This window comes from Gordionus sp. m RMFG-2023, chromosome 3 (genome assembly GCF_954871325.1).
Source record: "Gordionus sp. m RMFG-2023 chromosome 3, tfGorSpeb1-WG-v2, whole genome shotgun sequence".
Classification (NCBI taxonomy): domain Eukaryota; kingdom Metazoa; phylum Nematomorpha; class Gordioida; order Chordodea; family Parachordodidae; genus Gordionus; species Gordionus sp. m RMFG-2023.
Genome location: NC_088777.1, coordinates 32225720 through 32241063, shown reverse-complemented (window position 1 = coordinate 32241063; position 15344 = coordinate 32225720). Strand labels below are relative to the sequence as shown.

At 28.5% G+C, this 15344-nt stretch overlaps 2 protein-coding genes across 2 annotated transcripts; one reads left to right on the top strand and one right to left on the bottom strand.

Annotated features, from left to right (window-relative positions):
* Positions 1 to 4162: 4162 nt before the first annotated feature.
* On the bottom strand, positions 4163 to 5104 carry LOC135926895 (18S rRNA aminocarboxypropyltransferase-like). Its single transcript, XM_065462828.1, has 4 exons — positions 4929 to 5104; positions 4692 to 4885; positions 4396 to 4653; positions 4163 to 4354 (listed from the first exon to the last, which is right to left on the bottom strand). The coding sequence occupies exons 1-4, from the start codon at positions 5102 to 5104 to the stop codon at positions 4275 to 4277; spliced, it is 708 nt and encodes a 235-aa protein (XP_065318900.1). The 3' UTR covers positions 4163 to 4274.
* A 6273-nt stretch (positions 5105 to 11377) lies between these two features.
* Positions 11378 to 13288, top strand: LOC135926894 (uncharacterized). Its single transcript, XM_065462827.1, has 2 exons — positions 11378 to 12048; positions 12247 to 13288. Exons 1-2 carry the CDS (start codon positions 11378 to 11380, stop codon positions 13286 to 13288), a joined length of 1713 nt encoding a protein of 570 aa, XP_065318899.1.
* Positions 13289 to 15344: the final 2056 nt, after the last annotated feature.

Genomic DNA, 15344 nt, shown 5'->3' with positions numbered 1-15344 from the left:
GGTGTTAGCCGTAGATGCGCCCAATAAAGGTGTAGGAGGAGTGTTATTACATTGCATAGACGAGCTGAAAAGACCGGTGTTGTTTTTCTCAGGAATTTTTAGTGAGGCGGAAATTAGAAATTCGGTTAACAAGAAGCTTTGGCCGTTATTTTTGATATGACAAAATGCCGAGAGTAGTTAATAGGACGTCAATTTTGTTATAATTGGTGATGTTTTTCTTTATTTTGTTGTATATATCTTTTATCTTCATTTTAGGTTTTTTATAATAATTTGTCCGTATGACAACTGCGCAAGCATTTGACTTTGAATTGTGTAATTTAAAAGACTCAGGATGAGTCCTATTTTATTTTAGAGAATTATTTATTTTATTGTAGAATATAAAAGGATTTTGAGGCAATATATGATTATTAATTTAATTATTATTCTACTTACTTTGGGTTATTATTCGTATTGTAAAATTCCTATGTGGTGCCGTGACCGAACAAGGTCAATTTATTCTTATATTTGTAAAAAAAAACTTAACGTTTAGGGCAGTTGGTTAGCTGTGGTATTGAAGTGAATATTGTTAACGGCACTTCTGTTGGGTATTTTCTTTTTTTGGGAGGAGGGGGGGGGGATATTGTGGAGTACCGTGGTTATTGAAAGTGATAGTGAAAAATTGTGAATTGGGTTACAGTGGTGTTTAAAAGTTGGTGAAAATATGTTATGTACTCTGTATCGTTTCAGTGTTGATTTTATTAATTATATCATATTGTATAACTTTGCAAATAGTTATATTTAGTTAAGTTAATTATTAATTTTTTATAAATATATTTTAAGTTAGATTGTTTATTATAGTTATATATTTTAAGTTAGATTGTTTATTATAGTTAAATATTTTTAGTTAAGTTAATTATTAATTTTTTATAAATATATTTTAAGTTAGCTTGTTTTTTTTAGAATATTTATATAGATTTAATTAATTTAGGGATAAAATAAAATAAAAATTTTTTTCAACTTGTTTAATTAATTATTCTGTTACTTAAATGAAGAGTTTTAAAATATCAAAGTACGTGGAGTTAGAGTACAATGCATTGAGGGCAGTGGTCATATTAGTGATGTTGTGTGGTATATACTTTGGTAGGAAAATACGGAGAGAGAGAAGTATTCTAATTCGAGGGCAGTCGTTATTAGTGGAGGGACATAATGGAGAGAATGATAGATTGGGTAGAGTAACGTGGTTACCAGTATAGGAGATAAAGAGAGGATGGGTGAATAATGATGAAATTGGGAGGATGAAAATGATGATATATGATGGTTTATCGAGGACGTCATGACAATTGTTATGTTTCATAATTATTAATTTGTATAGGAATATATTCCTGCTTAAGTCAAATTTTTAATCTCTTCGCAATTTAATTTGATGTTATAGTCGAAATTATGTAGTTTATTTCATAAAATATTATATCGTATATATCTTATTGAAGGCTTTATTTTTGTAGCAAGCAATCTAAGACCCGAATAAAAAAAATTGTATATTCAAAAACAGGTATCGAAATATTTTTGCTTGTAAATGTAGAGGGGGAAGGTGAGTAAAATGTTATGGGATTTATAGGTCATTTTTTTTTGTCATTTTTGTAAAAAGTAAAAAATAATAATAAGAATAAAATAATTTAAAGTTTAATAGGTATATATAAATGTAATAAGATATATAAAATGATTTGAAGTAAGCTTAATTAATAATATATATAAATTGAAGATTGTTTCCTTTTTTTTTTGGTTGTAAAATTTGAATAAGGATAAGGGTAAGAGAATAAAAATAGGATCAGATTTTTTTTTTTAAAAAAAGGGGAAAAAAATATATATTTGTATTAAAGTTGTTCTTGTTAAAGAAAAAATTTTTTGTAATTGAGAAAAAAATGTGATTTATGATGGATGAGTGATGAGATTGGAGGAATAGTTGTTTTATAATGAAGTTTTGATAAACGAAAAAAGTTGTATATGAAAAATATTATTATGTGAAAAGTGTTTAAGGAAAAAAATGTTTTTTAAAAATCAAGTTTTATGAGAAAATATGTTTTTTTAAATTAAGTTCTATGTAGGTGCCCTTGATTGTTTATTATTTTTAGGTAAGGTTCATTTTTTTTTGATTTGCCCCGTTAACTTATAGAAGACGAAAGAAGAAAAAGGGCTATAAAAATATTGCGTAACAAAAGATCAAGGTCCACTGAAAACTAATGAAAAGTATGGCCGGGAATAATGCAGCAGTCAACAGTAGGGGAAGCTATTCGGTCGTTTGTAAAAGGGGGAGATGTCATAATTGGCGTTTTTTTAATTATTGTACTGGTATATATTTTGGTTTTTGTAAATTCATTTTATGTATTTTATCACCCGCAATAATCCGGTTTGTTAACCTTAGCGCATTGATTTGTTTTTGGATTGTAAGTCTCACAATGAGTCATGTTATTCGGATGTGTAAGAATTATTTTTATTTATCGTATTTTCATCAATAAAATAGCCGTTTTCGGCAGATTTTAAGGAGTTAGTTTTTTTATTTTGAATTAATAAAGTTAAATTATTCATGACGGTCTCGGATTTATTTTCAACAACACAACTGCTATAAAATTTGATTTAAATCAAAAAAATCGTGATTTAATTAAATAAATTCTTATAACAGTATATATATATCAGAGATGTGCAGGTTTTTTAAATACACCCAGGCCAAAAAAAAGACCGGGCCATATATTTTAAAACCAAAGATTTTAAATCACCATTATTAGCTATAAAAATTAAAAATAAATATAATATATTTTTAAAAAATCTAGGCTTAATAATATAAAACCTGGAGTAGGCCAAAAAAAACTTTAAAAAAAAATGTCTATGAATCCTAAATTAGGCAAATTTTTTCCTTCTTCTTCTATAAAAAAAGTATTAAAAGCTAAGAAAGACAACTTGTACAAAACTATTTTACCAAAAAAGTAAGGCTGCCAATTCACATAGTTTTCACCGATCCAATATTTATATTGATTTTTCAGCACCCCCCCCCCCTTTGAACCAAATGTTATTAAGAAATCAATATTTTTATGCAAAAAATCGAATTGTGCATCTAATTTAGTATTTTATTTCTACAATAATTTTAAAAAATTTTGGATATTGGTAGTATTAACCCTTTCGCACCCAGCGAGATCATTTATCATCAAAATTTTTAATCAATTAATTTTTATATTTAAAGAAACTAATGGTTGGTACTTAGAGATATTAATTTATAAAACAATATTTATTATTTCGTATTTTATCATTAACCTGTCAAAGTCATTATTTTATTATATCAAAATTACAAAATCATTATTTTATTATATCAAAGTACAAGTATTTTTTGTTCATGGGAAATATTCCGGGTACAAAAGGGTTAAATGAATTTTTCATTATTCCTAACCATGAAATCAGAATTCAGCAGATAACACATTTTGCAAAATTATCTCTGTCTTCTGTAAAATATTTCCATAATTCAAATACCATAATTAAAAAAATTCTTTTACTTAAAGTATAAATAATAAAATTGTCATTATTTAAAGAGATTTAAAATAAATAAAACTTTGGGTGTTCCTTTCTATTTATAAAAAAAACTTTTAAAATACTATAAATCTATTTAAAAAAATATATAAAATTTGAGGGGTGTTGTACATTTGCATTGTTTAAATAAAAAAATTATTTAGAAAATATTATTAATGTAAAATAAAAATTAACAAAAAAAAAGGAAAGTAAAAAGATCGGATTGGGGTTTTTACAGGTATCGGCCCGATCCAATATTTTTGGAAAATGCTAAATATCGGTGGTGATCCGATATTTAATATTGGCACAACCCTACAAAAATACTTATTTGAAATTTGCAAACTTTTACAATTAATAAAATTAGCTAAAACAAGTGTTAATAAGAGTTTAACTAAATAAATAATATACACATTTCAATATTTGTCCAAAAGATAGCAAATTTGTTATCAAGATTTTAGTCAAATAAATGTTACCCAAGTATACAGATTTTCCCAAAAAGGGATAAACCTTTTAACCATCATTTGATAAAAGTAAAATCTCAAGTCCTATATAATATTTTTTTAGATACAATCTTAATTTAACTATTTTTTAAAAAAAATAGGCTAAAATAAAGGTTTACAACATTATCAAAGGCTATCCTAAAACTGCTATAAGTTAATTTAAATAATTTATAACATATTATTATGCTCATATTGCATATATTTTTTAATAATATATAAATCAGTAAATATACAAATAATATGTTAATCAGGCTCAGAACTTGAATATGAAGGTGGGTACAGATGATTTTCATAGCTTGAATTATGATTTGGGTTAAAACTTTCTAATATAATGTTTTGTAGCTATAAAAAAATGTTAAATAACCAGGGCATGAATTCTCATCACTGTCAGTGTCATGAGAGTCTGAACTCTTTTCTAAATCTCGCAAATAATTAATATCCTTTACTGTATAGCCTTCAACTCCATCTTGTTGGGTGAAAGATATAAATTTATTTTGAAAATTTTCTATGTCTACACTATTTTCACATTTTGAATATTTCTTCAAAAGTTGCTTATTGATTTTATTAAAATTTGATCCCCATTTAAACTTTTCAAGAATTGTTGTTGCAGAATTTGAAAACCCTATAAAATATGTTAGATATGAAAATTAATTAAATAACCAGTAATATATAAAGATGCAGCAAAGGCTTCTACACAAGAGAGTTTAAAGGGTTTACCATAATTAACAGGGTTAACTGCTGTTAAAAAGGGCAATTTTCGTGATAACATTTGGTTAAAATATATAAATTCTTGCTTTTCAATTCTATTCCAGGAACAATCAACAGCACCAATTCCATGTTTCTCTATTATATTTCTTAAAATTTAGCTCTTTAATTATTATAAATAAACAATATTACAAATCAGCAGAAGATAGGTATTTTGATGCATAAGGACTTAAAAGAATACCAGAAAAATGGGATCTAAGTTTAATATTTTTAACTAAGCCAAAACGTAACAATTTTCTGCCTGTGCATTTTTTTGAATCACATTGTTTAAAATCCCATAATGAAAGCGTTATTTCTTTTTCATTCATTAAAAAGATAGATTTTTAAGCCCGTGGAAAATAAATATAGATATTTCGGGTTTGAGATTTTAAAAGATAACTCTTTAATAAGATTAAATGCGAACTAAAGGATAAGAAAATCCCCCAATTACAAAATTGTCTATCTTATAAATATCATTTAAAGCTATAAAAAAATTCCCTCTACCCCCTCCCTTCCCCACCTCCAATTCCTCACAAACCACTATAGAAAAACATTTGAAAGAAAATTTAGCAAAAGATAATATGTATTTTAACTAACCACACTAATCTAAAATTTTTAGAAAGAAAAAGGATTTTTATAAAAAATAAGTGAAACCAAAACTATTTTTATTTTTATAAAAATATTTTAAGTAACAATAATTTTAAGTCAAACAAATGATCTTTTTATCTCATATTGTTATAATAAAATTTATAATAAAAAATCATTTATTTTTCATTCCTTATATATGTCTTACAAAATAATAAAAAATTAGAATAAATTACATGATAAAATATATAACATATAAATAAAAGTCATATTTGAATAGTTTTCAGTTTAATTATATAAAAAATAAGAATTATTAACAATAACTTTATAATATATTTTAATAATTCTTATCTGAATGATATAAAGTTTTAATAAATTATTAATATACAGACGTTTATATAGAAATTTTCTATGAAAATAGGGAGGGGGGGGGCAGATTGATATTTATATATATATACTTTTTATTAGAGCATAAAAATTTATTAGAACTAATCATCGTAAAAATTTTATTAGAACTAATCATCATATAAATTTTATTAGAACTAATCATATAAAATTTATTAAAACAAATCATATTTGAAAATATGATAATTTCTAACACAAATAATAAATATTGGAAAATACAAAATGTTAAGAGCGAATATTATACGGTTGAAAAATATTTTAGCTTTATAAACCGGTATCTAAATCACAATAAATATAAAATTAAACATTTTATAATAATTTAAAAAGTTAGTGAAAATATCGTTCATAAATAAAAATTAAATCTTCCTTGCGATTGGGCCAATTTTTTAGAATTTGTTTCGTGTTGGGGATTAGATCTTGGAAATCTATTGAATCATTTAAAGATGTCAAACTTTTGATATAAAAGGTCCTCTCATATGGTATAAGTACCTTATTAAATAGATTTTAAATTATGCACTGCTTCCACTTATATAAATAAATCTATCATGCCATTTAAATTCTGAAATTAATTGCCCTTCAGATACATTTATATCTTCAGAATAAATTTTATAAATATTTAATTTTTCAATATCAAGATTTGAGATATCCTCAGATCAGAGAGAGTTATTAGATATTGTAAATTGGATAGAGTCATTTATAAATTACAAATCGAGGTTGATTTTATTCAAAATTAAATCCACAAATGGAATAAAAACGGTATAAATTATCGACTCATTTTTTAATTCTGATTCTTCTATCTTGTTATCTATACTTAATATTTCTATTATAGTAATGTTATCTTTTAAAGCAATTTTCTGTCTAATACTTTTATTTAAGGAATATATTTTTGCTTTCTAAATGACTCTATCATAATTTGTTACAAAACTTGCAAAATTTAGATATGACGTACCCAGTTGATACGTTTTGTATTTTTTTTTATGTATCGCCGCATTGAAATTAATTTTGACGTTACCGATTTCTTAGGACGTAGGATTAGAGAACTCAGAGAGGGTAAAAATTACTTCCAATTTAATATATTCATCATCAGGTAACCTTTGGAAGAATTAGATAACTTTTACAGCGTCAGTGATTTAGGTGTCTCTAGAAAATAGCTTAGAATTTATTTATAAAAACCACAAATTTATCTGTAAGCTTTGGATAATCAATGCTATTATTATTATAAATTATTGGGTTAGCTTCTTTTATCATTTTGTTTTATTATAATTTAACAAAATGCATATAAATATAAATAATTTTAAATTTTCTTTCATAATGTCTGGCATTGATGGTAAATTATTCCCCATGGCATATACTACCATGGACTTGATTAAAAATCTCTATCATCTCTTCCCTACGGTCTGTTAATTTCTCTTACAAAACCATTTACATTTAGATCCAGTCTATTAAAAGTGGTGGTAACGGCAGATAATTTAAATATAATGAGGAATCTTATTCTTAAAACACCACAATTATACATAATATTAAAAAAATATATATAATAATGTGTAAAATTTTATATTTATATAAAAAAACATTTCTCGCATGATTTTTATTTTTTCTAACTTTGAATAGCATTGCCACCATATTGTGTTATCAGATAATCGATAAAGATAAGTAACAATAATTTAAAGACAAGTTATCTTTATTTTCTCCTATAGTCATAAAAAAATTTATAATGAAAAATTATCTATTTTACATTCCTTATACATGTTTTACAAAATAATAAAAAAATAGAATAAATAAAGTGATAAAATATATTAAAAGTTATATTTGAATAGTTTTAAGTTTCATTACATAAAAAATAATATTTTTTAACAAACTAATAAAATATACGAATAATTCTTATCTGAAAAATAAAAAAGTTTTAATAAAAATCAAAAATATTAATAATATAATATTCATAACAAATATAATACAGACAAAATAATCATGTAGATATCTGTAAAAATTGCGAGATAGAGAATAGTTATTGAATTCAGTGTTGAAGATTTCTTTAACCTTCAAATCTCCAGTTTTGTTTTACACAGTATCCCATTATGTATAGTTAGTTTAAAATTTAATTTTTTTTTATATATTTAATGTGACATTTTTTTTATTATCAATTTGTATTTCACACAATTAGTTATTTTTTTATTGTTTAAAAAAAGATATATAAAGGGAAATTGTTTTTGTTGAAAGAGGATAAAAAAAAATGTAATTTATCATTTAAAATAAAATGTAAATTATGATTAAAAATAAAATATAATTTATAATAAAATAAAATGTAATTATTATCAAAATAAATTATGAACAAGGATTTAACATAATTCCTACAATTTTTGACCGAAAAGCATAATCTCAATTATTCAACAGTTTCCGTAATAAAGATAAACTTAAACTTAAAAATTTGTACCGGTTTGCACGCTAGAAAACACGCTTGTACAAGTAATTCCTTTATATATAAGATATTATATTTTGATTTAAGATTCCATATGCACTATACACCGAAAAACCTAACCCCAGGCTTACCATTATAATACATACAGAGTTAGCCGTTACTTTAACGTAATCAATATTATATTTTGTTATTATTCAATTTAAACATCATATAAAAAAATGTCAGTTCTACTATTTCTTTCCAACAAATTTTCATTCAAAATAAGCATTTATAAAAAAAATTGTATACTAAAATTATAGTCTATAAAATTATTTAATTTTTTAATAAATTTATAACTTAAAATAATTTTGTGCATCATTGGTGTTGCATAAAAATATATAAAATAATATATATTATTTCAAAAGAATATCTATATCAATGATATATATAACTATAGATTGGCGATTCATTCATTCAATGCATTATAAAAGTGTCCACACATTGTAATCAGCTGTAGCGCCATTTTGTAGTTTGGTTATCCATTATTTGTCAGCAAGAAATATTAATATATAGAAAACAAGTCTAGTTTTAAAGGTGATTTATGATATAATATTTTATAGTATCTTTTATTCTTAAATTTTCATAAGACTTTTTTTTATGAAGGTGGAGTAGGTGATTATATTTAAAAAATGAATCTAAGACTAACCCACCTTTTAATTTTTTAAAATATAGTTTAACCTAATCCTGCATGGACTTATAAGTCTTATGTTAATGCATCTTAGGATACATGCAAAACAGATCTTATAATATCACTATCATTTATTATTTAATTAGATAATGGGAGTGTGCTGTGTTCATAATTGTAATAAAACATATAAAATAGAATCTAATACACATATTTCTTATCATAAGTATATATATTATTTTATATATGCAACATATTTATTACATAAAGCATTAATAAGCTACAAACATTGAAAAAAAATCCTTATTTAGTAAAAATATAAAGTTTTCTCATTTTTATTGCTAGGACAAATAATGCTTCTTCCTATTGAGTTGATAAGATTTCTATTTTGAACTTTGCCTAAATATTTTTCTGGATAAAATATTAAGTTAGCCATTTTAAAATACATATTTACTATGATACAGTTTCATTTTAAATATTTGTAAGAAATATGTAAACCATATATATATTAATAGAGGCTCTGCCAATCAACAAATTTTCACTGATTCAATACTATATTACTAATAACCGATCTGATATTTATATTGATTTTTATATACTATCTATCTTTGTATCAATGTCATAAATATATCTTATATTTTACTCATTATTATTCACCTATTTTTAAATATAGATTTCCATTGAAATCCAAAGAATTATTGGAAAAATGGTTACAGGCTATAAATAGAAAAAATTTTATGCCTAATAAATATAGTATTATTTGTAGAAGGCATTTTAAAAATACTTGTTTCATTCATACTTTATCCGGAAAGATTTTATTGAAGGAAGATTCAATTCCATCAATATTTAGTATATCTAAGCCACTTCATGATGTATGTTAACAATATCATTACATAGTTAAAACAATATTTTAAAATGTATACTTTTTAGAAAACGAATGTTTATTCAAATAACATACAATCACCATTAAAAAGTGATATATTATATGAAAATGATCCAATTATACATATAATAAATGATCATAATTATTCCGCGACATATGAAACATTAAAAAGAAAAATTATTTACCACAAGGGGGGTTAGTGATTCCTTCATCTAGTATGTCTATATTATGCCGAATTTGTGAAAGTTCATTTAGAACTTATCAAAATGATATTAAACGTAAAAATATTATTAAAAAAATGGAAGTGTTGGTTTTTTCCACAATAATTGGTACAATATATCATTGATCTATATACTACTTTGTAGTAATGTAGGAATATATTGTAATATACTATTTATATTTTATGAATTACTATATTCGTCAATTAGATATGTTATAATGATTATATATATTTATCAATAATATAATATTGGGAGAGGTTACCTAACACCCGTAGCATCAATTATGATTATAATTTCCGCAATCGATTATATGATCAACAACCTCGTGAATATTTAATACTGAATAAACCTGTGCATGTATAGTTTAGTACAAGCGGATTAGTTTATAGGCGCAATCTAAGGATTCTAGTATTCTAATTAAAACAAATCAGAAAATCTATTATAATAATCCTCAAAAAACGTCAATCAAAATTAACCAATAGTTTTTTTAAAAAAAATATTTGTCCAATAAAAATTATTATAGCGTAATCGGTCCAATGATATTCATTCATAATAACAAACTCATACACTTTCGATCATTATATTTCACACATCTACCATTATATTACACATCATAAACATATTCTTATACATCATACACATCTTTTACCATCTTCTATTAATATTTCATTCTTTACACATCGATATATTAATTAATACATATTTAAAGTTTTTTAGGATATCTCATATGAAAAGAGAAAAAAAAACAAGTATAATATTTTCTGTTTTTTTGTAATTATATAATTTTATATAAATTAGATCACGCCAAAATCTATATCAATAAAAACAAACCAAATTATTTCTTACACAATCTATATATTAATTAAATTTGCTTTAAAATTATTATTTGGTTGATTTGGCTCTTTATGTATACTATACTTAATAGAAATCAGTTGCTCATTTTGCCTGAAATATATTTCAAATTCACCTACTCATTGTTTTAAAAATATTTTAAACCTCCCACTCACCAACTCAGTATCTTTCAGTATATACAAAGAATGAGCAAGTTTAAATTAAGCAAACCTTCATCTGTAGTAAAGAAGTAATCTATTGTAATATTTTATCATATTATATATTATATTTGACAGTTAGATATGATTATATATATATATATATTTACGATTAATATAATAGGTGTTGTTTAACTTCCTAATGTATTATGCACACATCAATCTCTTAACGTGTAATTATATATCGCCATTTGTAATTAAGTTGCACCTTATGTTTAATTATACTGAATAAAATGTCAATGAAAACTGATACCTATTAAATGAGTTATAGAAATAAATAAATATAAATAATGGTTCTTCATTCGTTAAAGTGGCGACGACGTGGATTCTAATATTCTAATTAAAACAAGTAAGAAAATAGTTATTAATTATATAAATTATGCTTAAGTCCAAAAATACTAGTATTATTGATAAGTTAGAAAAATATCAAATTAATGGGTCTATACAACGTTGGTTCCAATTTTGGGACGCAACGTTAAGACTAAAGAACTGGACACCGACCGATCAAGAAAATAAGGACCTGTTCATGGTGAGTTTTGGCGCTGAGGGCATTGACATTCTCGAACAATATTTATTTCCTGAAACCATTCTAACAACTAAATTTGATAAGATAAGGAGTGTCTCGCTACATATTTTTGAGAAGAATAAAACCATTTTCGGTAGTAGATTAGACTTCATAAGGTTAATTAGGAATGAGAATGAACCAATTGGAGAGTTCGCTAATAGAATCAAAATAACTGCGAAAGCGTGTTGTTTTACGCCGTCAGAAGTTGACCGCCGGTTAAGAGATCAATTAGTTGCGGGTATAGATCTACCAGGTCTCGAAGTTGAACTTAGGACTAAATATCCTTTAGCATTGGATGTGAACAAAAAGCCCCTGACGTTCCAGTTCGTGCTAGATATGGCCACGGCAACAGAAAATGCTCAAAACGAAATGACTATCAAGAAAGACTTGGTAAATAGTGTCAGACCGCAAGATTGCAAACATAAAATGCCTAATTCACAAGAGTGTGTTAAGAGAGACATTAATTATAGGAAGTCTAATAACAAGTTTTACGATAATAAATGTAAGAATTGTGCCGGCTGGCATGAAAGATATTTATGCCCAGCTTAAGACAAAACATGTTTTAAGTGCCAAAGAACAGGACATTTCGCAGCACGTTGCCGTAGTAAGCCTGTATATCGCAATTTAAACTCAGTGAAACCACATTTTCACTCAAGTGATTCAATTAATAATCTCTGGACAAGGGGATTAAATAAAAGGGCAAAGATCATAGCCAAAATAAATGGACTTAGTGTCACTTTTGATTATGATACAGGAGCACAAGCCTCTATTATAGGATTGAATATTTGGGAGAAAATTGGCAAACCACTAACATCTTCCACAAACCCATTAGCAGCCTATGGAGATAAACCTTTGGATCTTATGGGTGAAGCCATGGTTTGTGTGCAAGTGGGGAAGGAAATTCGCAATTTATCAGTTATTATAATAAAGTCAAATGACCTACCTCTGTTTGGGTTGCCATGGATTTTAGCATTTGGGTTTGAGTTACCGAGACAGGTAAGCATACAACAGGTTCTCAAAACGAATAGAAAAACAATAACTTCAAGTTGCCACCAAACCAAAGATGACCAGATGGGCCGCTCGAATACAATCGGTGCCCCTGCGGGCCGAAGCCCCGATTGGCCGTTCGAATACAATCGATGCTCACACGGATCGAGGATGTCACTAACGGAAGACATAATGGGGCATTTGTTAGCTAAACAGTTTAAAGCTGTTTTTGACGGCAAACCGGGGTTGATACGTAATTTCGCTGTGCGACTCCAATTAAAAGATACGGCTGTTCCAAAATCGTTTCCAGCTCGTCGAGTGCCATTTCCATTACGCAGAGCGGTTGAACTAGAACTTGATCGGCTTGTGGCTGCGGAGATTTTGGAGCCCATCGATTCATCTATAACTAGGGTGCCATGGGCAACCCCAACAGTAAATGTCAGGAAAAACAATGGCGAGATTCGTATTTGCGCAGATTTCAAGGTGAGTTTAAATCCCCATCTATTATATGATCATCACGTTATTCCTACGCTGGATGACTTATTGGTTAAGATTCAAGGGGGGAACCGTTTTACGGTGATAGATTTAAAGGACGCGTATCTACAAATGGCCGTTGAGCCAGAGTCCCAAGAATATTTGGTCATCTCAACACATAAAGGATATTTTCGATACTATGGATGCCGTTTGGGCTTTCGTGCGCACCAACTATTTTCCAGCGTTACATGGACAATGTTTTGAAAGATTGCCCGATGACTGGAGTGTATGGACGATGTAATTATCTCCAGCAAAAATGACACTGAACATCTGGCTAATTTAAAAATGGTACTCGATAGGCTGCAGAAAGCAGGCCTCAAAGCTAAATTTGAAAAAGTCCAATTTCTACAGGAATCTGTTTCGTTTTTAGGTATCGTTATCGACAAAAATGGGGTACATCCAAGCAAAGAGAAAGTTAAAGCAATCCAGGCCGCACCTAACCCCAAGAATGTTCATCAGTTACGTTCATTTCTTGGGCTTGTCACGTATCATGAACGGTTTATTCCCAATCTTCATAGTGAAGCAGCTGAGTTATATCGATTGACTAGTGTAAAAATACCATGGTGTTGGACTAATGTAAAGCAGGAGGCTTTCGATAAAGTTAAGACATTGTTATCAACAGAAGAAACCTTAACGCCATATAATGCTAAATTACCGTTGATTATGGAGTGTGACGCGTCAGATACAGGACTGGGGGCTGTTTTACTTCATAACACAAAACGGGGAAAAACCCATAGCATTCGCGTCTCGGACGTTGTTACAGTCGGAGAAACATTATGCGCCTATCGATAAAGAAGCGAGGGCATTGTTATTTGGAATAGAAAAATTCCACAACTTTATCTACGGTCGAAAATTTATACTTCGGACAGACCATAAACCCTTGGAACGGTTTTTCGGGGAAAAGAGGGATCTGCCAAAGATATCGAACAATCGTCTGACACGTCGGGCCTGGAAGATGGCCGCTTACCACTTTAGCGTGGGGAAAATGTTATAGCAGACGCCTTATCCAGGCTACCGCTCCACGATTTCGGAACGTAAACTTAGAGGATATGCAGGTCTCAGAGGGAAACCTGCGCAAGAATTCAATTAAAGATCCAATACTAAAGCGAGTGGCACAACATATTGAGCAAGGGTGGAGAGGCTTTAATCGGAAAGAAGAACCGGAGCTAGTAATCTTTCACACCCAACGAGAGGAATTAACAGTAGACAGGGGAATAGTTGAACGAAATGGTAGATTGATAATCCCTACGAAGCTTAGGAATTCAGTGTTGGAAACACTACATCGGGGACATCCGGGAATGAACGCGATGAAATCTATTTTTCGATTGTATTGCTGGTGGCCGAAATGCGAAGAGGACATAGAACGGTATATAAAGCTGTGTGTTGGATGTCAGAAAAATCGACCGAACGTAATGGAGTTACCACTATACTCATGGAATTGTACCAAAGAGCCATGGGAACGTATACATCTAGATTTTGCGGGACCGGTTGACTTTATATTGGCTAGTGGGAGTAGATTCATACTCAAAATGGGCTGAGGTAGACCTGATGAGGAACACATCGGCGAAGGAGATGATAACGAGATTAAAGAAGTGGTTTGCTACCTTTGGGGTACCTAAAAGCATTGTAACGGATAATGGACCTCAATTCATTTCAATAGAATTTAAGCGATTTTGTGAAGAAAACAACATTTGCCACATTCGCTCAACGCCGTACCACCCGAAGACTAATGGGCTGGCGGAACGAACCATTCGAACCTTAAAAGGGAGGTATTATGCCAGTCGAGAATCAATTATTGACCCGCAAGAGGCGATAACTCAAACGGTAGCAGCAGTATAGGCTGGGAGAACATAGTTCGACGGGTAGATCACCAGCGAAGATTATGTTCGGTCGTCAAATAAGAACTAATCTAGACTGGGCTAGACCAGAGGTGGGAAAGGAGATTGATAAAACCAATGATAAACAAAATCAAGAACATGATACACATTCCAATTTTAGGGAATTTGACGTTGGTCAGCATGTGTGGGTAAGGAATGAAACCGCTAAGGGTTGGAGAGAAGGGGTGATTCAGGATAGAAAGGGATTATATTCCTATGTAGTCAAGACCCCAGATCGTGTAATACGGAAACATGCTGACCAGCTAAGAGACCGTTTGATATCAGATACGACGGAGCGCGTGATCGCTGACAGGGATCAGAGAGAGTGTGAGACCCCAAGGCGAGGGCGGACACATAAGCCCCCGAAACGAATGATTTTGACA